This window comes from Dromaius novaehollandiae, chromosome 3 (assembly GCF_036370855.1).
Source record: "Dromaius novaehollandiae isolate bDroNov1 chromosome 3, bDroNov1.hap1, whole genome shotgun sequence".
NCBI lineage: Eukaryota > Metazoa > Chordata > Aves > Casuariiformes > Dromaiidae > Dromaius > Dromaius novaehollandiae.
Window position 1 is genome coordinate 128,802,950 of NC_088100.1, and position 26,091 is coordinate 128,829,040.

The 26,091-nt window shown below is 46.1% G+C and overlaps 2 protein-coding genes across 14 annotated transcripts in view; one reads left to right on the top strand and one right to left on the bottom strand.

Moving 5' to 3' along the window:
* The window catches only part of GPCPD1 (glycerophosphocholine phosphodiesterase 1), a 50,202-nt gene extending 49,460 nt beyond the window's left edge, over window positions 1-742 (bottom strand). Inside the window, exon 1 of the mRNA XM_064510099.1 lies at window positions 454-742. The gene's annotated coding sequence lies outside the window, so the exon portion shown is untranslated. The remainder of the gene's footprint in view (window positions 1-453) is intronic.
* A 61-nt stretch (window positions 743-803) lies between these two features.
* The window catches only part of SHLD1 (shieldin complex subunit 1), a 60,884-nt gene continuing 35,596 nt past the window's right edge, over window positions 804-26,091 (top strand). For 3 of the 13 annotated variants that reach the window (XR_010388674.1, XR_010388675.1, XM_064510100.1), the window contains exons 1-5: window positions 804-858; window positions 5,972-6,039; window positions 7,257-7,364; window positions 24,817-24,882; window positions 25,245-25,397. Coding sequence is in view for 7 of the 13 variants with exons in the window: in XM_064510100.1 (XP_064366170.1) it covers window positions 25,396-25,397 (2 nt within the window). In the remaining 6 variants the exon portion in view is untranslated. The other 10 variants (XM_064510101.1, XM_064510102.1, XM_064510108.1 and 7 more) reach the window with 10 other exon arrangements.

Consider the following 26,091-nt stretch of genomic DNA (forward strand, 5'->3'; position numbering starts at 1 on the left):
GTGCCCCCCGCCCCTGAGCCCTGCCCGGCCCCGCAGCACCTCGTCGGACACACGCGGCGCCGAGGTCTCCCCTCGGAGGCACGCAGCCATCCTCCTCCCTCCACTCCAAGGAGCACGCAGGATCCTCCAGACCGTGCCCCACCGAGGGGCGCGCGTGCTCCCCGGGGCCGAGCACCAGCCCTCCCCCCAGATCGCTCCCCACCGAGGGGCTCAAACCCTCCCTCCGCCCCCAATCTCCTCAGGAGGCTGCACCGCCTCTCCCTCCACATCCCTCCCCCACAGGGGACAGGAACCAAACACCCCCTCGGGTCCCTCCGGGGCCATGAGACCCCTCTCCCCTCAGGTCCCAGGCCCCAGAGCGCCTCGGGGACACGCAGCGGCCCTGCCCCACCCCCGGCACGCAGCACCTGCCCCTGTCAAGCCCCCGGCAGCCTCGCTCCGCCTCGGACTGACCTGGGAGAGCGCCGCTCCCGGCTCGCTGACCCCTTTGTTCGTGAGGGGGCTGCGGGCGGTGTCGCCCAGACACCCAACCCCTCCCGCCGCCGCCGGGGTCCGCGCGCGCCCGCCGCCCGAACCGCCTCGCGCCCAACAGCCGCCGGGCCGCGCGGGGGAAGCGAGGGGGCGGCGCGGCAGCGAACCGGTTCCAACTGCCCCCGGCCGAACCGGGCGGGGGAGGGGCAGAGCGGGGCCGCGGCGGTGACGTCCCCTCGCCGTGGCCTTGGCCCCGCCTTCCCCGCCGCGACCAATAAGAAGAGAGCAGGAAGGGCTAGCGGAAGCCGCGCCGTTTCCTCGAAAGCCGTGGCTCGGGCTGGGGGCGGGGCTTGAGGGGGCGGGGCTATCGAGGGGCCGAGGAGACGGGTAAGGGGCGGCGGGGCGCCGAGGTCGCGGGGAGGGGGTCGCTGTTGGGGGCCGCGGGTGAGCTGACGGCTGGGCGAGCGGGTAAGAGCTGGCCTGGGGCCTGCGGCCGGTGCGGGGGGGAGAGGTCCACACTGCCCCCAGCTCCCCGCGCGGTCACGCAGCAGCCCTCCCCCCAGATCGCCCCCCTCCCGAGGGGCGCAGACCCTTTTCTTCCCCCAGATCTCCTCAGGAGGCTGCACCGCCTCTCCCTCCACATCCCTGCCCCACAGGGGACAGGAACGAAGCGCCCCGTCGGGTCCCTCCGGGCCCGTGAGTCCTCTCTCCTCAGGTCACAGGCCCCCAGAGCGCCTCGGGTACACGCAGCGGCCCTGCTCCCACCCCCGGCACGCAGCACCCGCCTGGGCCGCGCCCCCGGCAGCCTCGCTCCGCCCTGCTCCCGCCCCGCCGGCGCCTCGGACTGACCTGGGAGAGCGCCGCTCCCGGCTCGCTGACCCCTTTGTTCGTGAGGGGGCTGCGGGCGGTGTCGCCCGGACGCCCAACCCCTCCCGCCGCCGCCGCCGCCGGGGTCCGCGCCCGCCGCCCGACCCGCCTCACGCCCAACAGCCGCTTGACAGCGCGGGGCGGGCGGGGGAGGGGAGGGGGCGGCGCGGCAGCGAACCGGTTCCAACTGCCCCCGGCCGAACCGGGCGGGGGAGGCGCAGCGGTGACGTCCCCTCGCCGTGGCCTTGGCCCCGCCTTCCCCGCCGCGGCCAATAAGAGGAGAGCAGGAAGGGCTGGGGGAAGCCGCGCCGTTTCCTCGAAAGCCGCGGCTCGGGCTGGGGGCGGGGCTTGGGGGACGGTTGGCCGGGGACGGTTGGCCGGGGACGGTTGAGCGGGGTGGGAGGGGGCCGCTGTGTGGGGCAGGGGCGCGCTGGTCACGGGCCTGCGTGAGGGAACTGAGCTGTGGGGAGCTGTGTTTTTCTGTTTCGGGTGCTTCTTCCCCCTCCCCGAGGTAACCTTAACCCGGGTCAGGTCCCTGATACCCAGCATGGATGTCCAAGGGTCCAAATGCTGCCCCTTCCCCGTGACCCGGCGTAGCCTAGGAGTCGCCTCCGTGGTGACCGTTGGGGTCGTTGCTGTCGTTACGCAGCTCAAATCGCGTTTCTGTAGTAACTGCCGGGGCAAACCGGTGTGGAAATGCCGGGCTTCTGGAGCAACAGGGAAAGGGCGGGGGGGTGTTTTTCTCTAGTTTCGGGTACCTGGGAGCTGCTGGGTGAGGCGTGACCCCAGAGGGCTCTTTGCTACGCTAACTGGTGGCTTTGTTTTCAGGGCAACAAACTCGTCGCCTTCCTGAAAACTGATTTTATGGGGGGAAAAAAGATCCCACTGGGATTCATCCAGCAAAGCATAAGCAAATAAAGGGAAAGGCATTTCCTCTTCTTTTTTTGAGGGAGCTTCTGGACTGTTTTGCGACAGAACAAAGGAGTTGTGCTAATATTAACATTTCTGTAATTCTAACAGTAATAATAACAAGCTTATATAAATAGTTTACTAAGGAACTCACTTCTGTTTCATATAACTTGTGTCAGTTGACAAAGAAGCGGCAGTTTGCGTATGCCTAGGAGCTGCTCATGCTTGGTCTTGCATTGGGAGTTAGCGCTGTAACTGTGTCCTGCTCTATGCTGTTGTCCTATCTGTTCCTTAAATTAATAGAAGACTGGCCCCTGAAAATCCAGCCATCTTTATAACTAATCTGTAACATAATGCTGGATGTTTCTGAGGAAAATAAATGTTCATGTCAGATGTTCTATACCAGAAAAGTATGTAATGCTTTTAAGTTGCTGGGGTGTTCATGCAAATATTGCACAAGAAGAATGCTTGCCTTAAAGGGTGGGGAAGGGTACTCGGAAAAGGAGATGATAGGTGAAAGCAGGTTACGCCAGAGGCACAGGAGGAGTTCCTCCAGGGACTGGTGACAAATATTTGTTGGAAAGTGAAGATCTTGTTAGACATGACTGTGAACTGCTGCATTTCTGAACCCTTCATGATTAAGTAAACATTAGCAACCACTTCTACAATTTGAATCAACAGTGATCTGAAGAAAGGAGGAAGAAACTTCACAGAAAACACTATTTTGAAAAGCAATTACCTGCTTGTTTTCTCTTGCCCATTTTTAAGACTTAATAGTCAAAGGAACTGCTTTAAAGCTGAGATAGAATTGAACATTTTCAAACATGCTTTGGTGTGTTAAAAATTTCAAGCATTGGCTTTTGATATGGTGCCAAAATCATGTTATAAAAGAGTACCATTAATTTTTTGTTGAGAACTGAGTGTAACATGTTTGTTCTTTCAGCCCTAGTGTTTGTTCCAAGAAGTATCCAGTCAAAACTGTCATTGCATTTTCTACAATAACTTGTTATAGCCAAAAATTGTGATTTCAGGCCTAATTGGATTCAAGAAATACTAGTATATTCATTTCATTAAAGTGTACATCTCCCTACTTCTTCACTAAGATTAGAGAAGCTATTGTAGTCAGCTCAATCTAATCTCTGTAGGGAGTTCTTGTAAACTTTGCTTGATTTCAGCTAAAAGCTGACATCAGTCAAATAAACCATTCAATAAGCCATTTTTTAACTCTTCAGGTATCTTAAGATGGTATATATTTATTCATTTGAAAAGAATTTTAATAGGAAGCTCTATGCTGCATTATGAGAAATAGCTGATTCTAAACAGCAAAATCTACCATGGCAGCTTCCAAGGACTAGTTTTCTCTTTAAAGGTAGCTTGAGTTTGCTACTGTCAAAATGTGAGATGATGTTTTTCATTCTGTAATTTATAAGACTTTTCAAAAGGAAGAAATTTTGTTTAGTTTAGTTGCATGATTCTTTTATCTAAACCACGTTATGATTGCATCTGTGTCTGTCTTGTTTACTTATATTTTTGGCTTCAGGCAGTCTTCTACCCTGACTGTACTCTGCCTCAGCCTGTGAGTTCCCCATCTTGCTTTGTTCTTCAGCCTTTCAGTCAAATACAATTTTAATAAGTTTTTTCCTGTAAGTCATTCTGCTGCAGTACTTCTTGGTCTTACAAAATAAAACAGAACGAGGAACTATGACTAAGCCTGACTTCAGCATAAAATACAGCAAGTGGGGAGAGGATGGGATAGAAAATATTATGTTTAGGCTTAACCTGAAACAGACACCAAAAAAATCTCCTTTAATAAGCTTGCCTTTGTATTTCCCCCTACCCCTTCCCCAGGAGTTACTTACATATGGTTGGGTTAGATAAGGTCATATTTTGCTATGACATAGCAAACAAGTCTCAGCTACTCCTTGAGATAACATAAAACTATACTGTAATTAGAACATATTGATGAGCTCATAGATCCTTTTGTAAACATCTTTCCAAAAAGACCATGCTAGCAAACCTATATTTAAATGGCACTAAGAAATTCCTTTTGGGTTTGGTGTGCATCTTCTCTGTCAGTTTTTCTAGCCAATGCCAAAATTACAGATTCAGCCTGTAAATCAAGCTTCATTTGTACTCTCAGTAGTTATAAAGATCATGAAAATCAAATTATTTTATTTACTATATATATGCTGTTTCGTCCTCTGTAGCTTGCGTCATCAGTTCCAGCGAGCCAGTGCCTCTGCCACCAGTGCTTGCCACTGATATGCTGCATGCACTCTGACAGAATAAAATAAGAACTGTGATTCACTTGATTTCCTGCAGTTGTCCTGACTCTGATGGGTTATTGTGAATAAAAATAGTTTGTAAAATTATGCAAACGGTTGTACAGCTTTAGGCATTCAGGATCTTGTTAGAAAATAATACTTGTTCTTAATTTTTTGTAGAAGCACTTGTTCTTGAAGCTATTCTTCTTTCAACCTTTTCTCTGGCACTGAGACTATTGCTGTATCCTTATCTGATGTGATATCTGAACCATTTACTGGCACCAAAGTCAAATGATGCTAAAAGATTGGAAGGCATCAGGCAAGAAAAAAATTGCTGCTGTTAGTGTGGCAAAAGCCTTTCAGTCTCAAGGAGAATGATTAGAAAGGATTAATAGAAAAAGGCCTGTTGTACAATGGCATTTTCTTCATAAGTACAAACTGAATTATTTTGCTCTGTGGACCAGTTTGCAGTGAGAGAGTGTGGAAACACATGGGAGAAGTGGGTGGTAAGAACTGAGCAAGAAGATAAGGCATCTTTTAAAACATCTTTTAAATAGCAAGAATCTCAGCTCCCGGAGTGGGAAAATTTAAAAGGCAAGCAAAAGCTGAGGACAGAGGGGAGGAATGCTATTCTAGATGTGCAAAAACTCAGATTTCTCTCCAACTAGAACAGATTATTGCCTAGTATAAGGTCTAGGTGTGTTGGTAGCAAATGTGATAACCTATCAGAAAGATCGAAGTGATAGTCACTGAATATAAAATGACACCCTTACATGGCTACTGTTAAGAGTTATCAAATTTACAACATGGAAAAGCATACTTTTGGATATTTCACTTTCTCTGGCAGAAGCTTCAGTCATTGGCAAAAGATACTAGTTTTCATGTGACGTTGTCTACCACTAACTCAAACTGGCATGAGATTAAACAACAGAAAACTTTGAGAAGTAACAGGTGCTAGTACAATATTGCAGAAATTAGATTTGAATTAGAAATAAAACATCTTGTATTCTAGTAGTAAAAACAGTCTTCATGGTGCCTAACCACGATTTGCTTTTTTAATCTAAGCTATTTGATGGTTTCTGAAGTGGAAGGAGTGTAAGATTTGTTCTTTATATAGATGCTTCACAATGAAATGAAGTATCACGTCATCAAAGCACGGCAACTAAATTGGTCATAGTTGTCTACAGACATTTTTCTTTTTTTGTTAATGTATGTAGTATTCTGGGACCCATATGCTCTGTCTGTATGCCAGCTACAAGACAGAAATTCTCCATCCATTTGTATGAAACCATCCTATGTTCTTACAATCTCCTTCAGGTTGTATCTGAAATGACATCCAAGATTTCCCACGCTTCTTTTGAAGACATGAACAATGGCAGTTGTGGAATATAACACAGATGGTATTGATTGATATCTATATATCTATATATCTTTTTTTCTTTCCTTCATGTGATCAACAGGAATGCCTGCCCCAGCCTGAGGAGATGCTGAGTTTCCTGTGACTGCAGGCAGATATGACTCTTAACTGGTACGGTTTGAAAGTCCCATGTCGAAGGTCTGGTCTGTGCTTTAAATGAAACGTGCAACTGAATGTTGTGCTCTGACAAATAACAATAATAATTGTTTAAGTGCTTCCTTTGGATGGTGTTGGTCAGGGCTAGCGATAATGCTGGGGAGCAGTGAGGCGGTGCCCGACGTTCCTGCAGGGGAAGGACACTGGTGCTCCCAGTGCCCACAAGGATATCAGGGTGCCCAAGAGGCTGGAGCTCTACTTGCAGACTCAACTTTTCTTGAAAGGTGCCTGTATCAAATGTATCCACATGGAGGAAGTAAGTGGGAGGACATCAAATACAGTTGGGGACAAAAGTTAGCTTTTCTTATCCTTTCTTTATCTTTTCTTCTCCATCTGCTGCACATCCCAATGATGATGAAGATATTTGTGCTTACTCTCAGCTTCAGTTATTGATATAAAACTCTTTAAAAGCACAGACTTATGTCTCCATGAGAGATATTTCATCCTTTTTATGCTTATTAAATAGATACCAGATTCTTCCTGGGGCAAGCAACGCTTAGCCTGAGGGGAAACTAAGGTTGTCTGTGGCCTAAGCCAGTCCAACATCTGGCTGCCTCAATCTGGCTTTACTACACCTGCTCTTGCATTCCTGCCCACCCTTTTTATTTTCTCTGGTCCATGCCTAACCTTGCGCTGAGCCATATCAGTTCTCTAAGCTGTCAGAAAGCTTCTGATCCTTCTCCCCCCCTACCCCCCCCAAATTAGGTGAATTTTGTGTTGGGTTGGTGGGCTGAAGCTATTCAAAGCCGGGTTGGCTGAGGATTAGAACTGGCTTGGCATGAGGGAGGACATCAGCAGCTAGAAGCTGAATCTGCTTCAGCTGCCAGGGAAGCACTTGCTTGAGACAATGAAGTTGTAGGAAAAGCAGCTCAGAGACAGATTTATTACTTGAGGTTTAAAATAGAGGTGAGTTTTAAAATTGGTGAGTGACCTTAAATAGGACTTATATGGGGAAACAGGAGACTATGTATCGGTTACTTTGCACTTGCTCTTTATTCCTAGCTGTCTCTGTCATGCTCGACAGATCGCTCTTGTAAGCAGAATGGGCCCATTAAATTAATTAAAAATTATTTTAAATGAATGAAAAATGACCAAAACAAGGTTTTTAAGGCTAATAAGATACAAACCAGGAAAGCTGTTGGAGCAATTCTGAATCTCATTCTGCTTGTTAGGAGGAAGTAAGAGCTCCCATCTCCTAACTTATGAAGAAGGAAGGAAATGTGGATGTATGCAACTTTAAAGAAAACAACGTCACTTGTTTTGCAAATCCAGATATACTGGTAAGTAGGTGTTATGACAGCTGTGTCTGACAGTTCCCCTCGGTGGCTGTTTTCACATAAAGCTACTCTGAAGTTTGCCATTCACATTTTAGTAAAAGCTTTAAACATTAAGAACAAACACTGTGAAAATGCAAGATTGGTGATAAAAATGACACACTGTACAGCTGAGCAATGCATAACCTTTTTATAATAACAGCAGAAACTGGTTTATCAAGTTCATCCCAGACATTTAAAGGGTGAATAAACTTTCAAAACAGTACAAAATCTATTGGAATGCTGGCTGCTCTTCTCACCAGAAAAAGAGTTACAGGCCTAATGTGACAGCAGAATAGAGGTTGCAAAGTCTAGGTATAAGATAGTGAGATCTCAAGAGCTAGCTTGTTGGGTGGCTGTGAATGCCCTTTTCTGTGATTCACAGACAAGCACTGAAAATCTCCCTGGCTGCACTCAGCAGGGAGGCTGAAAGAGGTCAGGGTGTGCCCGAGGAGCAGGCTGATCCCAGCCTGCGTGCCAGGGCAGCGTGGATAAAGCTATGGACAGGCCAGAGAGGACTGACTGACTAAAACACACGGGGCTCTGTTTTGCTGGTGCTGACAGCTCTGCTAGCAAGATTACAGCCTTGAAGCATAGCTGCTGTCCCTGCTCCTGTCGTCCTCCCAGGACCTGACCCTGGGGAGGGGAGGGGAGGGGGGAGAACTGGGGAAATCAAGGGTGAAAATCATGGGTGGGAAAGGCTCACAGTGCTAAAGAGATGTGATCATCAGTAACATAAACTTAATGTTCAGGCAGAAAATACCTTCTCCTATCTTTATGCAGCGTTGGATTGCAACATTGCACCTTGCATTTCTGCTGACTGTAAGACCTCCCATTGATTTTAAAGGCTGTAATCTGGGGCTCCTACTAATTTTGCTGACGATTACTTCTAGCGGAGACAGCGTGTTAGAGAGGTGTGCTGCTCCGTGAACAACACTCACCTACTTCCAGAGTGGAAAAGCATTTGCCTTTAAAATCTGCCAGTGTTGAATTATGGCCAGTTATGCACTGCATTACAAAAGCTTTTATGTTGTTAAAGTACATTTTAAAGAAAAGTGTTAGCATGAGGAATAAAATGAGTTCTTGATCACCCAGGTGATCTATTTTAGTTTTAATGGTAAGCCTGTAGCATTTCTCTTTTGTATTCCAGAACAAGATGCAGCTATAATTTTCTGCTGTTTTCCTTCAGAATACTGTTCCACTAATAATAATACCCCTTAAAAATCTAACCAATATTTAACGTTATTAAAGACAAAACAGTGTTCTAGCATGCTGAGGACTGTTAAGATAAATTGTATCAAGGGATGATATGTCACCAGAAGGACTTTTTGGAGACTAAACATTCTCGTCTTTATTCAGTGGACATATTTGGATTAGGGAATGGCTAGACTCAAACAACAAAAGCATATATGATCTTTCGGTGGGCTCCTCATTTTGGGTCAGGTCTCAGTGCAAATCTGCTAGTGTCCTTAGTCCCAGATTGAAAGGAGGAGTCTAGCTGTTTTGGGGCATGGATATTAAAAGGCACCTCCAAAATCCCATTCTTTCTGCCCAAGGAAGTAGTGCTTTGAACAAAGTGAGCCTATTCAAGGACAGGGAACGCCCTTGCCTCGTTGTACTGTTTTGTTAGCTTCCCAATTCCTTTCTCCCATAGATCTTCTGTAAAGGATCCTGAACCAAGCCAAGGGTTGGGCTGAATTAAATCATAGTAGTTGAAAAGAGTGTAAATGAACTGTAGCTTAACATCATATTCTTAAACACAGTTCCTGTGCATAGGGATCATCACCTCCAGCTGGGAAGCTGAGATAGAGGTTTGTTTGTTTTTTCAAACCTTCCAAAGGACAGAAGGGAATGATCCAATTAAAACATGAAAGGAAAACCAGCAGTTAAAAAGAAAAATAAAAAAAAGGAAAAAAAATTCCTGGAAAAAATATGCACTGGGAAAGGTTACCATTAAAAGCCAAAGCAAGGGGAACTGACCTTGCCGTGTTGTGGCTACTCAGCCTCTTATTTCCTGTTTACTTGTGTTTACTCTGATTTGTTTTGAAACATGCTCCAAACCTTTAATATTTTCTAATCTAAATAAAGAGCTATGGCTTGTTTTGTCAAATGGCTTTACATGCAGCACATATTTTTGCACAAATACATACCCAGAAATTGCTTTTTGTCTCAGTAAAGGATGTATTTTAGAAAATGCTGCAGAAACAAAACAAAGATCTTGGGTTTTTTGACTCATATAGTTGCACAAAATGACTTCACAGCTCAGATGTTTTTATACTTATTAACTGAGTTAAAACACTATTTTTAAAGGAGTGTTTTAAAATAAAATCCTACAGACTGTGGAGCTGTTCTAAAGATTAGTTTCATGTTGAAGCTTTCCCTCAGTGGCCATGGGTATGAGGTCTGTCTCTTCTGTCTTAACTGCCCATTGCACGAGTCCTTGGACATTAAGATCTCGAAGGCCCTTGCACCTTTGTCAGTATTGGCTGAGACAGAGATGAATTCAAAATGTATTGGGAAGCAGAAGGGGATGGACAGACAGACACGCAACCTAGCCATATAAGCCTTGGGGAAACCAGGCTAAAAAAATAACACATACTACATGAAGTGCAAGATTAGCACTTGCTGAGAAGACATCAGGCAGAATGACTTCCACAGAATAATAGTGAGCTCCTGTAAAAATTTTATGCTGTGAGGCTTCAATGATATTGTCACCTTTGTTTGCCCAGCAGAGACAGGGTACAATCTCAGCGTTAACTTTTTGGACATTAGCTATGTTTAAAGGTGAAACCATGGCTTTGCAGTAAGAACAGTTTTGCTCATAAGCTCAGGAAGCAGTGCAACATTGTGACTCATGGCCATCCCGACATCATTATCTGCCTATTTCTAAACATTAATTAAAGGCTCTAATATCATACTTTGTTTACTCTGTAACTTATCTCAGGACTTCATCCTGCAGCCCTTAATTACGTTGTAATCCTTGTTTTCAGTAGGACTGTTTGCATGATTGACGATTATTCACATGAATAAATTATTAACTGGAGAGCATGTGTATGAGTCCCCTACAAGTACTCCACTCAGCGATTCCTGGCTCCAGAAGTAATTAGTTACTTGCTGATGGCCTGATTCAGCATCAGTAATATTTTAATAATGCAGTCTTTCATCCTCTGAGATGTAATGATGACTTCTCCACTGAAGGCCTCTTTCCTGGAAGATGAGGATTGCGAAGACTGTGGAGACAGCACCCACAGGGTGCTGTCACAGGCAAGAAAGGGCCCTACACTGGTTCCACGTCAGCAAAGCTGACGAGACCAATGTGAGATGTTATGCACTTGAAATTTAACATATTCTTAGTTTTCCGCTGAATCCTGGACCTTTACGCTTAAATAGTGCTCCACAATGACTTTAGAGGAAGCAGTGGCAGTTTCCAGACGGTCGTACTTAGCGCCCTGTGGCCCTTGCTCACGTATGTATGTCATTTAGGCGCAGTCACCCTTTCTTTATAGTATCTCAGGCAGAACTGACACCGTATATTTGACAGGACCACAGCAAAGACAACTGGGACGTAAAATTATGGAGCCACTTGTGTACTTTGTTGTGTTTTTCCTGGAAGGCTGCCAGGGTGAGGCTTGCAGCCCTGCCCTTCTCCCAAGGGGTACCAGAGCAATAACTCACCTGGCACAAAGACTGGCTGCGTAAAGCAGCTTCCGAACCTTTCCCAGGAAGCAGTTTAGGCATGAAGTCCGTGCCTTTTTCCATCAGCAGGTTTGAGTCATTTGATCAATACTGCAGAGGGCTGGTGATCAGCTGTCACCAACCGCACTGCAGCCTGTGGCTTTGCTGTCACAGGCTGGCGGTGACAATCGCCTGGCGCACCTGCCAGCCAGGCCTGGCCTCTCGGCATGCGCACGCCACCGAGATAAGGTGCAGAAGTGTCAAGCAAATACATCGCTTTGATTCAGAGTTTTGTGACACTGCCCAATGTCAAGGATTAAAACACCTTTGGAAGAGTGGAGCTCTGCTCCGCCAAACGCCCTTTTTATAGTTACTTGGGGACACGGTGCCAGTTGTGGGAAGCTGGAAGGATTAAGCTGAGACCAGAGCCCTGACGCCTCAAGGATGGGCCATTTCTGGAAAACCAGGCAGAACTAATGACCCCATCTTTTCCAGAACACAGAAAAGATGGAAGATACAGTCATGTCAAAATTTAATGCTAGCATAAGCCATGTTATTCATGATTAATGCAGAAAATAGAAACAACACATTATTTCTTAGACATTAAATCTGTATATCCTGATGTTTGGATGCTTGATATCTCAACTTGCAAACTGCATAAACATAAACTGGTTTACAAGCAGTAAAGTACCGTTTTTATAGCAACTGATTGTATTTGAAAAGCAAGAGGAAGTAATTATTGCTTGTATCAGCCATTGCTTTGCAGCTACTGTGCAACTCTGTTCTTGGATGATCAGTGTTTTATAATAGGCTGCATTTTTTCCTTCTAAGGGGTCTCAACTTTGTGTCTTGTATTTGTTGCAGTGTGAAAAATCTTGCACAAAGGCAGATAAAATCTTAAAAATTAGGAAACGGGTGAAGTAATATGATTGTTTGGAAGCAGCTGTGTTTGTCTTTAATCATATTCATATTGCAGTGAATAGACGTGGCCTTATTATTTGCCCGGACACAAAATGCCAGGGAATATTTTGCACTGCTAAGTTATATGTAGCATTATAGCAACACTATCTTGGATAAGGATAGTGAAGGAGGCTTCCCATAATGTTTCTAAATTTGCCTACCTTGGCAGTTACCTTGCTTGAGCTCTTCAGTTCCTTCTCATACATCCAAAGCATGAAATACCTGGTCACATCCTAAATACACTCATGAGGAAATAAGTGGCTTTTATATCAGCGCATTTTTCATGGACTGATCAGCTAAGCACATCACTTTTTGGCCAGTGGAGTGGCACAGGGTCATCCAAAACCAGAAGCAACTACTCAACTAACTATTGCTGAAGAGGAGCTGTGAAGTTGGCACCGACAAGTCGGCACTGGCCAGGTCCAGTGGTGTTAGCTAGGTGCTCCTCCGGTTATCTGCATGGATGGTCCCAGGATTTGGGCCTGCAGATACATGCAATGAAGAAGGGAGTAGATAACAAAGGCTGAGGATGAAGAGGGAGGCTAAGTTTATACAGGAAAAGAAAAAACCTTTACTTTTGTTGTCTGGCTACCCATTTTCAGAGTTCAGCTGCAAGCAGTTAAGATCTAAAATTACAACAAGATCATTTATTTTACTTTGATTTTCCAAAGCTGTGGTAAAGGCTGAGACACCAAATTGAAGCACACAGACATAACCTCAGCTACTGCTTCTTTGTGTTCCTGCTGCACAGAACAAAGGCAACTATATTTATAGATTTTCTCATCCTGATGGGTGTTTTTGCAAGTGCAGGCTCTCTGGCCCCAGGAAACAGCTGCTGTCTGATCCCTTCAGAAGGGAATTAACCCTCTGACCTGCTTAAGTGGAAATGGGGAGAAGCTGGCCTCAACCAATTATGGGTCTTTCAGTACCAAAAATCACCTGCAATCTAATGAGGCTGGCCCTTAGTGCAAAGTCCTCCCATGTGGCACCCAGCACTTGAATTAGCAGCCTTGATGAAGTTAATAAGCACATGAGAAATAAAACCATAAAGTAATTTCCAAGACAAACACAACTCTGTCTTCATGAACACACCAGAGTTAGACTGAGGATAGGAAAAAGTCCTTCTTGCTCAAATTGAGTTCCTGGTCTGGTCTGAGTTCCTCTGGGCAGATTTCATGTGTAAGCAAGACATGAGATCCTGAGCTCAAAGTTTATAAAACACTGAATCACCAGCTGAGTCCGAATCAGTGCATAGAAACCAAAGCAAATTATGATCTAGCAGCTGAGCACCACATCCTTGTTTAGGTCACTCCATAGCTAAGGGTCACTGCACAAAAACCAAGGCACGTACACCAAATTCCTGCTCTGCAAATCATAGCGTAATGTTTTGCTAGCCTTCTTGGAAGGCTAGAGTTGCACATCCTTGGGATTTGACTAGAAGGCAGCCTGTTCCCAAGTGGAAAATAAATGTTCTGACGTTCACATAACCTGTTGTTTTAGGGATATCTCTCAACTCCTTTTTCTGCAGAGTAGGGTAAACAATGCATGTTGTCCTTTCAGAGTCAACCCCTCCCCTGCCCCCTCCCCACACACACAAAAAAAAGCCTGGAAAGGATTAATGAAGTGTGGCCCTGCCCTATATTACCTGATTTGGGCGGGGGAGGCTTTCAGGATCCTTCAGAAGGCTGGAGAGCTAATAGAGGTGTCTCCAGGTGGGTTAGTGGTTATAAATAGCTGGGGGGGGAAGGCAGAGGAGCTAGGAGCCTTTGCTTCCTGTGGCTTGGTTTTCCTGCAGGCACTTGCAGAGAAGAAGTGTGAAAAATGTGGGCTATGAGATGAGTCCTGCATGGCAGAGATGGTAGGCTGGCCTCTTCCAGTTGTCTGATATACTTGTTTTATTTTAATTCTGGCTGATGTTTTCATTCCCCTTGGATAGGGGTTGTCCCCCTGCAAGGGGGTGACCCCAGATCTTGGGGAGGAATGAGTTGGGGCCCTGGAGGAGATGGGTGAGTGTCCCCTGCTAGGTGGGCTTGGGAGGTTCAGGTTGAGTGTTGGAGAGAAGGAGTATGGCCCCAGAGCGGGTTGCCTGAGAAGTGGGGAAGCTTCCTTTCTTGGAGATTTTTTCAAGCATCTGCTATGCCAAGCTGTGGTTGAGCTGCTCCACATTGGCTGTAGCCCTGCTCTGAGCAGGGGGTTGGACCAGAGGCTTCTGGAGGTCCCTTCCAACCAAATACTTGCATGATGGCAACTCTCTATGAAAAATAAATGAAACTGGGATCTTGCCTGTCAGTGTGGGCTACAGGAAGACCTAGGACATGTCATGTGGATTTGCGACTGGCAAGACTCATGAGCCTGTACAGTGGGAGGAAGGTTATGCTGCCATGTAATGTCTTAGTCTTGACTAATGTCAGAATAAATCAATATTTGCAATAATTCAGAGAGGTTGTATTACTTCTGGAGATAGCATTCAACTTCTGAGTTGGCACAATGTGTTATCTAGGGCCTATTCTGGGTTTAGTTTTGGCCAAAAAATTGGATTTAAATGCAGTTTAAAGAAAGTTAGCTATAACACAGTGATATCATTAGATTGCTAGTCTCCTTGGCATTGAGTATAATGGATGAACAGTTGGCTGTTTCCTGGTAGAGAAGTAAAGTGACTGTGCTGAATCATACTTGAAATGCTCAGGCTAAAGGTTTTAATGGAGTTAGTCATCTTGGACAGGAGAACATGTAAGCAATGTCTCACTTTACCTTTTTTTTTTTGGTTGCTTAATTTGAAGTGTGCTAGGCCTTGAAAACAATGATTGAGGAAAAGGCAGCATTATGGGAGCAGCATGTGTTACTGGGTGATAACTGTGTGCTAGTCTTTGGCTGCAAGAGGATAGAGCATGTCTGTGACTTTTAAAGAATTACATGATACAAAAAATGTATTTTCAAGGGGGAAAAACTTAGATGGTTCCTGCATCTCATAGCTACACAAGGGATCTGGATGGAGAGCTGCTCTTAGTGCTAATGTAAAAATCCCCTGCACTTCATTTGATTTATATGCTCTTAAATGTGCCATTAGCATTAAATAGTCTGGAGTTACTGAGATTACCTCGTTTAGGACAATCATGAATACTGATGTTTTCCCTGCCAAGGGAGTGCTAGACTGCAGGAACAAGGGGCATCTCTCTCTTCCCCCTGGTGCAGGGAAGAAGGTCCCTGTTGGGACTTTATAGCTTTGTGACTTAAATTTGTGACTTAAATTTCCCTTCTGTGTTAAGCAGCTGTGAGGCCAGTGCTGGAGAATGAAATACCCCTATATACTGCATGGGAGCTCTTGGTAAGGGGGACATCCTGACCAGCTAAGAAGCGTTAGACTCATGACTTGTTGAAAGCCTTTAAAATTAGGCTTAATCCCTCCCTTATTAGTTTTGATTAAAAATGACACATGGAAAGAATATCTTTCTACTGTCATGAGGGTTAAACTTTGTCTTGAGCAATGTGCCCCCACTAACATAGGTGGGGGTCTCCCTTAAACAGAAGCCCTTTTAAGGGGCATTAAGAGTTGTAAATGGAGCTCATTCATTTCTGAGGCCTCCTTTGCACTGGTGCTCATGAATCATGCAGCTGATGCCAGCTCTGATGGCCAATGGTCTTGGTGCTCTGCTTAACTCTCTGCGGGGAAATTTGCCTAGATTTTAAGCTTTATTTTGTTATCCTTGGGTCTCACAAGATCTGATGTGGACTTGATATTTATGTAGATAGGGAGGATAGTCAGGATTTCTGTTCTGACCTGTCACAGCTCCAGACCTCTGACCCCGGTGTGTCTGGCACTTATGTTCAGGTTTGCTTCCTAGGCTTTGGGCTGCCTGACTTATGCAGGATTTTGAACAAGACTATTTTCCTGTCCTTTCCAAGTTCCCAGCAGGGATATTGCACAAGTATTTTGTTTTCTCCTGCTGTTTCATGCCTGTTACTTGCCTCTTGATCCTTCGCAGTTCCTTGAGTTTGTGACGAGAGTCTCATTTAACATCCTTTGCTATGGAAACTTGTATTAGTGCCAGGGAACTGCTAAGCAAGTGCCAAGGCAGAACTTAAGTGTGGGAGGGAAGCATCATGAGACATCATGCTTATGAGGAAAGTGGGAGGTAGAATTTTTCATGTAAAACCCAAAACCTGCATCAGTGGGTTAAATCATATGAAACTTTCTACCTAGATCTTTCTCAGGTTCCTCTCACTCTGCAGTTTTGTTGCCTGAAGTATCTAAATGTTTGTCTTGATGTACCCAAGAAATGAGGAAAGCTTGTTTTTTTGTTTTTTTGTTTTTTTCTAAAGGGATAATGAGGATATTGTAAAGGTAATAAAGCCTGCTTTGCGAATGCTGTCCTCTTGCCTAAAAACTGGTGGATGGGGACTGGGAGAGCAAGGGTGGAAGTGGAGGAAGGGAGGAAGCATGTATTGCTGGAACAACTCCATCTCGCAAGCATCATGCGGCTGTCTTAAATTCTGTGAAATGCAACATGCTGTGCTCCTGTAAAATAACTAGCTTCACTTCCTATTACTTCAAGCGAGTTTTTCACATGGGAAGCTGATGTTATTTAGCAATTTAGGCTCCCCTGATGGTGAATTGCTATTAAATGGTGGGAGTCATGGAAATCACAGCTCTGCAGAGATCTGATTCTTGTGCCTAGCCCCCATGTTGTGTGGAGTACCTACCTCCTGCGCAGTCCTGGCTAGCTACCATGGGACTGATTCAAGGCAATAACCTACTGGTAGGAGGAGCAGCTGCTCCAGAGTAGCTGTTTCTTACTCAGTGACACCAAAATTTTAACTATACCATTGCTCTAATTACTGCCCTGAAAGGACAAATGAAAAAAATACCTACTTGACACACTTAAGTTACAAGCATGCCTGGCTTGGCTGTGACAGTTCTGCCAGAGCAGGCATAAGCATTTAATGTACCACAGTAACATGCTGTCTTATATTTCATGAAAAGTATTGTGACACTGGAAAAGAAAATGTCATAGGCTTTCACATGTCCAGAGTAGGAAATGGTTGAGTTCTGTTAGCTTGAAGTGACATGTGCTGATGTGTGTGTATCCAGGCTCCAGCTATAGATGTAAACAAGCCCTTCCCACTTGTAGGACAAGTGGAGGAAAAACTACATTCCTTCCAGTAAAAAGAAACTGCAGTATGAGAGTAAAAAGGTATTGCATAGAAACCATCCCAAACTTGCTTTCTGCATGTATAGATATATATGTCTATGTTTGTGTGTATATACACACACACACACACACACACACACACACATATATATATGCATATATATATATATACACACACATATATATATATATATATATATATATAAAATCTTGTTTCCACCTGAAAAGCAGACTTTAGGGGAAGAAAAGATTCTCCTTACTTCCCCTTATCCTGTTTTTGATGGGGGAGAAGAGTTGAAACTGCAAGAGGAATTTCTGCATGTATGACAGCATAACTTAGAATTTGGCCTGTGCATTAGGGCAACTGCTGTAATCTAGTTTAAAAAGTGCTGAGAGGACAGTATGCCAGGCTTGCACCACATCTGAGAGACTGACTTCTGCCTGGGGAATTGGCTCTGTTCCTGGGGTAAAGGGAGCCAGCAACTGAGTTGCTAAAGCTTTGGGGTTTTTTGGTTCTTTTTCCTTTTTTGAGGTCTCTGTTCCTATGCCTGCCTGAGCCTAAGCCTGTTTGTGATATTGCTGGTTAGTAGAATATGAATGTGTGCAACATACCCGCAGATCCTAAAGAACATTGAGTACCAAGTAATGAGAGCATCAAAAGCCTCAAAGTAGGGAGGTATTCAGTGGACATCAAACAATCTCTTAAAAGTAGCTGATCTAAAAATACCAGCAGAGATTAGGGAGGGCCCTCTCCTGAGAAGCGGTTAAGGAGCTTATACCTGGAGACTAAGTACAAAGAACAGTGCTCGCTGCTATGTATCTCTACTTTTAGGCAATAAATAAGTCTAGGGCCAGAGGGCAGAGCCTTTTCTGTATCTGCCAACAAATGGAGTCCAAGGCTGTTGACCCAGGAGTGTGGTGCATTGCTTCTACATGGTGAATTCAAGGCCTTCTCCAGCTGACTCAGGAGCACAGTGTAGGAGATGAAAGTCAAGCAGTACAGAGGTCTAAGGGTTTTTCTAGCAAAGACCAAAGCTCACTTCTCTTTCCAAGCTGTCAGCACAGAGTGAAAAGCAAGCATAACCACTCTGAGGGCTGCAAGCAGACCCTGGCTGGGTTTGTGCCAAAGGTGGGGAGTGGGACCCTTATTGCAGCTTCTGTTGAACAGTGGCCCTATATGTGATCCCCTCCTGTGCTGTTATTGTGAGGTTGCTTCTCTATACTGGTTGGAGGTGATGAATAAATGTGACTGGAAGGACACCAGAAATGCTAGCATGAAGCCAACAGGAAGGATGCGATCTCTTTTTTGAAAGGCAGGAGGGAAATACACTGGTTTAAATCCCTGTGGACTACTGGAGGCTTGTGGAGCTGTGAGGACTGATGCTGGTAGACTTATTATGCAATGACATGTTCAGGGCTAATGACACTCAACTGGGGTAGCTCATGTGAACGCTGTGTGCTTGCAAGCAAGGAGAAGGTTGTCACAGACCAAGGGCAAGATCAGCTTCTGTGTTAACGTGTGGCTCTGCCAGGTCTAGCTGTGCTTTGCTCTGTATCTTTGGGCTGGGGAGGACTTCATTGGGCTTCTCCTCTGCTCGGCTTGGAAAAGCAAGGCAAAACCCACCATAGCTGCTGCTGGATAGCCTGAAGCAAGCAGGTAGCAATGGAGAGGGGCATTTCCTTTCCTCTGGATGTGACTGCTGGGCTTCCCAAGGCAGGCAGCAAGTGTGAAGCTAATACCAAAGCCAGTGTCCATCCTGTGACTCCGTGAATGAGAACTTCACAGTTAACTAATTAAAAAATACACTGACAACTGCAAATACTAGTTAGAAGGTGCGTGAGGCAATGTGGGGAGAGGATGGCTGGGAGAGCAGGTAACGTGTGTGAGCAGAGGGCAGTTTCCTTCCAGCACTTTGTGCTCTCTGGCCTTTACTTCTGCTCTGTCACCAATAGTCCTGCTTGCGGGATGCTGGCCTTCTAGATGACAGATGTGACTTCTATCTTTATTTTGAGCCTGGTGCCTAAAGGAAGTGGAGCCAATGTGATATGCTGATCTCAAGTCACCTTTGAGCTCTTTGACTCTGATAGATCCCTCTGATGGAAGGAATGTGCTTGCTTTGATAAAACTCCCATTTATGAGACAGAAGAGAGACCCCAGCAGTGTAGTAAGTCTGTGAGGGTGGCTCAGCCAGTCTTGAGCATCAGAGGATTTGTGTTGGGAAGAAGCATTGTGAATACAGTAGCCAATATTCCTTCCTAGACCTCTGTAATATATCAGACACCAGAGAATCCAGGCACAACTCCAGCAGGGAGCCAGACTTCTTCCTGTGCTCCTGGGACTATTTACTTCAAGCAAGGCCCAGAAGCAGGTTTGGGAGATCCCCTGAAGACCTGACAGCCTGAGAATTTGACAAATCTTTGAGGGATGTTTTTATGTATACAGACATATCTAGGTCCAGCTGTAACCACTTCCCAGATCCCAGGGAGGTACAGGATTTGGAAATGGTCAGGTGCATGCACACCCTGGCAGAGTTAAAAGGAGAAGCTGAACACTATTCATCCCTCAGTTCATAAGGTAAAAATGAGAATAAAAGGGCACAAACAGCAGCTCACCACCAGTTAAAGGCTTCCTGTGCCCCACAGGGAGGCTGAGATTGTCCTGGATAGGATGTATGCTGTTACTCAAAATGCCTCTGCTCTTTTCATGTGCTTCCTCTCTACGAGCTGCAGCGTACAGGGGTGGTGCATCAGGCAGCAGCTACCTCGCAGGCCCGAGAGTGCAGTCAGGATGCACAAAACCGTTGAGTAGGCGGGAATGCAAGGGAAGAGCTTGGGTGCTGAGACTTAAAAATAGAAATACATAGCAAGGGGGGAAGTCTAGAATAAGCAAAGACAATGCTAGTTAGAGCAGACCCAAGTTATGCAGCAGCTGCAGGGGCGGGGGGTAGCATAAAAGAGAAGTGAGGTGACATCAGAGTGGTCAGAGCCGTGTGTCTACACTTGCTTCAGCAAAGTCTTTTAAAGGAGGGAGGTGGGACTTGCCGGTGAGGGGAAACACTCCAATTCCCTTGTTGCTGGACTGAGTCTGTTTTCTCCCCAGAGCTGCTGGCAGAGGTGGTAGCTGAGCATGTTTGCACTGGAGGCTTGGGGGGGTAGGGGGGGAGACAGACATCCAGGCTGGTGGCAGGATGGAGATGTCTGACAGGGACGTGCCAAAGGAACTGGGGAGGAAGAAGAATACCCCAAGGACAATCTTGGCGTGAGGGTTCAAGCAAGCCATGCCTGACAGGGTGGGAGTGCAGCCATTGTTTTGAGCCTTGTCGCAGGAAACAGCAGGGAGCTCTGGCAAGAGGAACCTGGTGAGGTGCCAAGGCAGAAGCTGGTTCAGGGAGGGTCACAGCTGGCATTGGCAAAGAGGGACGCTTGCAAGCACTGAGAGTAAACAGTGCTCAGATTTCAATAGCAAGGAAGGAGGTTGGCGATAGCTAGGGTCTAGCAGGGTGAAGAGCCTTAGGGGAAAAAGGGTCAGAGAAGACTGAAGCTGAGACAAATTTTGCTGCCACGTTGCATGGCTGAGGAGGAGATGGGCCACCATGGCAAGCACCAGGGCTGGGGAAGGAGAGCAGAGGTTTTCTGGCTACTCTAACTGGGGAATGGAAGGGGGGGGAGGAAATCACATTGCAGTCTCTAGCTTTCCCCATGTTTTCTCTAGTTTCTCTCTATGTAGAGAGAGAACACGAGGTTTGGAGGAATGAATCAAAAGCAGCTGGAACCCATAAACACAGGATTCCTATAATTAAAGCTGTTCAGGGTCTGAGCTGCCCTGCTCAGGCCAACACTGCCAGTCCCAAATGATCTTGAGCAATGCCTCTTCCCCCCTGCCCCCCAGCTTATTTTAGAAAATGTCAGGGTTTTCTTTTCTGCTCCTGCTTGTATTGGACTACCCTGAATGCTCACTTCTTTCAAGTTTTTGCCACTGAAAACTACTTTTTGAAGAAAAAGCTGAGTTTCTCCTCAAATCGTATAATTCCAAGAATCGGCATTAAGACACTGTGGATGCGGGGTAACTCAGTAGATCTCTGCTGGATTAGGCTGAGGGAGATGTGCAGGGTGATATTCATGTTGCCCTCAGCATTAACCAGGAACCTGAACTGGCAGTACTGTGCTCTGTGATGGCTCAGTCCAAACTCAAGTGCTACACCAGGTTATGTTAGTCCCTAATTTATCACTGTTTGGCAACAGTAATGAAACCAGGACTATTACCATTCTCTAAGTGGAACTGACCCTTTAGAGGGAGGTTTGCTGCTTTGAATGATTGCCTTCAGTGTGGCTTTGCAAACCAAAGTGTGTGGGTTTTTTTTTTTGAATATGTGGTCCTGGAAACTTAACGGAGGCAAACCTGTGGGAACTGGTCATACCCTTTATCGACTAGCTGGCCATAGCTGGATAAAGGGATGAGTTTTAGGTCAACCAAACCCTTTTTTGGTGTTGCATAGGTATGGTTCACTACTTCTAGCTAAACAAATATGTTCCCATGATATCTGCTTTTTGCTGTCTGTGGTGATCCAACTTGGCTTGCAGGTGAACACCAAGGGGCTCCCCTGGGATCCTAGTCCCTCAGTCCTTGAGGTAGGACCCTGGTCTGAGTGTGTCCTGTCCCTGTTCTCCTTCCCTGAAAACCAGGGTGTGGAGAAGGGGGAGGGAGGGTTCAGCTACAAGAATACCATGTATGTAAAAGTCAAATTCTTCTGGGGAAGTTTTCTAGATTTATTGTTTTCTATTATTTATTTGAAGAGTTCTTCCAACCTTTCTCTGCCCTTTGCTTTCTGCAGAGCTCACTGGGATTTTCTGTAGGTCAGGAAGGAGTGGAGAAGAGTTGCTGTTGCAGCTCACAGGTTCAAAGAGCTCATTCTCGGATTGGGAGCAGCCTGGAGGCTGGAAGCAGGCTCATTCCTGGGATAATCCCAAGAGGCTTTTTCCATAGCGGAGGCTAGCCAGATGTTGTCTGCAGGGCTTGAAGTGAGCTTCAGAATGGGAATCCAGCGTGGTCTGAGTTGCTGCATCAGTGGCAATAATAGTCTCTAGAGCTGGGAAGTAAAATGCATGTAAATGATGGATTAAATACTGCTATTCTTTCTTGCTTTCAGTTTTGAAAACAAGGAGATAGTTTGTTAGAAAGTGACCTCAAAATACTTAAATGTGCAGACTGTAAATTTAAAGTAGTACAGATGACTTTAAGAAAATGCCAAAATGAGGTAAAAAACTTTGCGTAATTCAGCAGTGAGGAAATCAACCTTGTTCAAGTCTCCTTAGCATCTCTTCTGCGCTGGGTCACTTCCTGCTGCATAGAAACTGTTCAGCTATTCTGTTTTCACATACTAAACTTCTTTCTAGCTAAAATTAAAGTTCTCGCTGTTGTGAAAGAAGGAAGTGAGTAGAAATTGCACAGGCTAAGACTCTGGCCTTGTTACTGTCAACATGCTGAAAACCCACAGTGCAGCACAGCTGCAATAGCAAGAAAATGTATTTCCTCTCCCCAGGCTTGACTCTGCAGTTTGAGCTTTGCCAGATGTCAAGTGTGAGTCTTCGCTCTGCATTTCCTGGTTTGCAGGCACCTTCTGCTTGAACCAATTTCAAGCATGACTGCTGGAGTGGTTTTATCATGTGCCGACACTAATACACCGATAAGAGGAAGGAACAAAGTAGAAACTGGGACTACCCTTGTACTGGAGGCAGCTTTAGTGGTTTTGCTGACGATGCAGTTATAAATGAAGGTAAAGACTGTAGACAGCAATGACAAGGGCTACAAGGTGGGGTGCATTGCTCTGTTGGGAGGGCATAGGACCTCTCATCTTTCATGGGGGGAGGGGGGAAAGAGGAAGGAAGTGAAGGTACATTCAAAGATTTGATCTTTCACCTAATTTGACAAATAGAAACTGATAAGCTTGATCTTTAATAAATATTATGGCTCCCTTATGTCAGCTCTGCTTGCTTGAATGCCTTCCTTTTTTTAGGAGCCAGCAAATCGCTGCCTACCAAAGTTGGGACCTACCAAATCCCTGTTGTCAGAGCTTTTCTGATGGCAGAGCCTTGGGATGATCCAGCTGGGTGAAATCGTAGAGATGTCTGTTTTCTTCATGCTATAATATTGCATGTGCTCCTGTGGATAAATAACACGGATCTATTGGTGTCCTGCACTCCCCAGTTAAGCTCCCACTGCCTCGAGTGAGAAGCTGGGGCTCTGCCTCCCGGCTCACAAACAAGGGGTGATCCTGCTTCCCAAGGGAAACTACCAGCTCCCCTCCAGTCCGGCTTACGGCACGCCTGCCAAGAAGCGCGGCCAGCTCTTTGCTGGCAGGCGTCTCCTCGGCAAGCTGGCCTTTGGCTTTCCCACCCAGGCAGCAGGCAGGGCTGCTCCCTAATCCCTGCTGACAGCTGTGTCCTGGGATGCCTGGCCCTGGGACAGACACTCCTGTCCCGCTTTTCCATTGCAGTTGGTATGGTCCTGGCTGCTGAACTGCTTTGTGTCCCATGGAAATGCTCCATGTGCTGCAGCAGAACTATTGTAGTTGAGATTGAATTATTGTATTTGGGCTTTTTAGGCCCAGGTCTCTTGGGATCTTGATTTTTTTTTTTTTTTTTTTTTTTTCCCCCCCAGCTAATGAGCCTTCCATCCTAAAATGTGTTTAGCAATCAGATCCACTCCAGTCCTACACCCACCACTGCAATTGCCGTCTGTTTGCCAGCTGCTCTGGGCACCCTGGTGTGGCCCTGCCAGGCAGATGTGAAAAGCCAGATGTAGGACAGTCTTCTCTATTTGCTAACAGGACTGCTGATACCCTTAGAGGGGGGAAAAAAAGCCACTGGAAAATGGGTGAGGGGAAAATATTGCTTAGTGGCTAATCCTTCTAGTGATGCCATAATGTGGGTTTTATTGTCAGCCTGAAATGAAAATCTGCAGAAATGCATTAGATGATGCAGTTAAAAACCTGCTTTCCCTTTTAGTTGCTTAATTCGAAGACAGTGGTTTGAGCCGCTACCTGTTAGGGAAACAGATTTAGGGAAAAATCCCTCTCCTCTGGCAGTTTTGAGGAAAAGCCTGATCTGAAATGGCTTGGATTTCGTTTTCCATCTGTTATTTCCCTCTGTGTGTCTTGTTTTGTGGGCATGGGGAGTATTTCCCCTTCCCTCCTCCAGAGCTCGCCCTGCTCTCGCGCAGGAAACGCACCTCCTCGGATGGATGCTGAAGACTAAAGGCATTTTTGCATGTTTTCTTGTTTTTCTGCGCCAAGATGGCTCTGACGGCTTCCCTTGGCTGCCGTGGCGGTGGCCCTGCAGTCACGGCACTGCGGGGGCTGCCTGAGGCGGGAGTGGAGGCTCCCCCTTCCCCTGCCACGTTGTGCTGGGTGGCTCAAGGCGCAGTTTCTGGAGGCCTCTTTCCAGGAGGTGTCTATGGCTTTTGAAGATCCTGGGCCATTGCTAGATGTGCTGGCCCTGATTCCTAGAAAAGGTCCCCCCTCCCTGTGCCTAGTGCATGTGTGTGATGACGGACTGACTCCAGCTGGTGCCCCTGCTCCAAAGTGTCCCCGTCAGCCCCTGTCAGTTGTGTGACCAAGCTGTTTATTTCGTTCCAGACGAGCCACCGAGGGAGGAGACGAGGACAGTGACACGGACTGCTCCTGCCTCAGTGCTGTTCCCAGGTAGGGCCGAGGGGGCTGAGCCAGAGGAAGAGCTTTCCTTAAAAAGCACACTGACCTTGCTTGTCCCCTGGCCAAGGTAGCTGGCCGCCTCCAGTATCACAGCCACCATCTTTGCTGTGTTCGTTAGCAGATTAGTCAGCAATCAGCAGAGGTCAGAGGTGCCTCTTAGCTATGGTTTCTTCAAGACAGAAGCACCTAAGGAATGATGTGTGTGGTTTTTTTTTTTTTTTTAATCTGCATGGGTATATTAGCTGCAGTTTTACATGCTAATCCCTCCTAGGGTTTCCTTTGGCCCCTGTGGCCATAACAGTCCTCACTCTTACGAAACCCCTGAGATAAAGTGCTGCTCTCCTCCTTTTTAGAAAGAAATGGTGAGGAAATAAATGCAAGTCTGTGGGGTGCCAAGTTGTTGCCCGACCACCAGATCTGGTTTCTCTGTGCTATCGTTCTTCACCAAAATAGCACAAGGATACAGCTGGTGCTGCGGGACACAATCTCTGCTTTGTTTATTGCATGTAAGTAGACAAAACAGACGAAGGAAGAAACTTGCCCGAGATCTCTTGGAGTCTCGGCAAGGGCTGGGAACTGAATTCACATTTCACAAGAATAACTCTTGGTCTCTATCCGTGATTTTTTTTTTTTCCCCCATGAAAAGAATCATCTGTCACTTGGGAGGGACCACAATTTTGGCTTACATTAACCCCACTCAGTCTCATCCTTCTGCTTGAGTGTCAGTGCTCAGTGGGTGTTTGAGAAGCTCCTGTCTGAAAGTCCTTCTGGCACAAAGCCTCTGTTTAGGCTAGTTCCTCCTTCTATCTGGTGTTGCCAGAGGGGTGAGGCTTTGGGTCTTCCTTGCAGGGCTTTTTCCTTGAGGCCTGCATAGAGCCCCTTTTGATCTACTACATCAGTGCTAATCCTGCTTTACTGATAATTCCTATTCTTTTTCTTTCTGTCAACCTTCTCCACCAGGTCTCTACCTTTTACTCCTCTCCTGCCCAGACATTTGCATGGCTCTGCTTGGATCTGCTGGATGGGAACATCTTAGTTTCATCCTCTCTGAAAGTGTTGTCTATCCTCTGTGGCCCTTGTTGTGAAGGCTATGGACCCACAGGGACATGCCTCTTAAAAACACATGCATAATATACTGTTGTTCATACACCCATAGCTTTTTAGTGCTGGGGCCTGAATCTGTGCTTCTGGGAAGCCAGA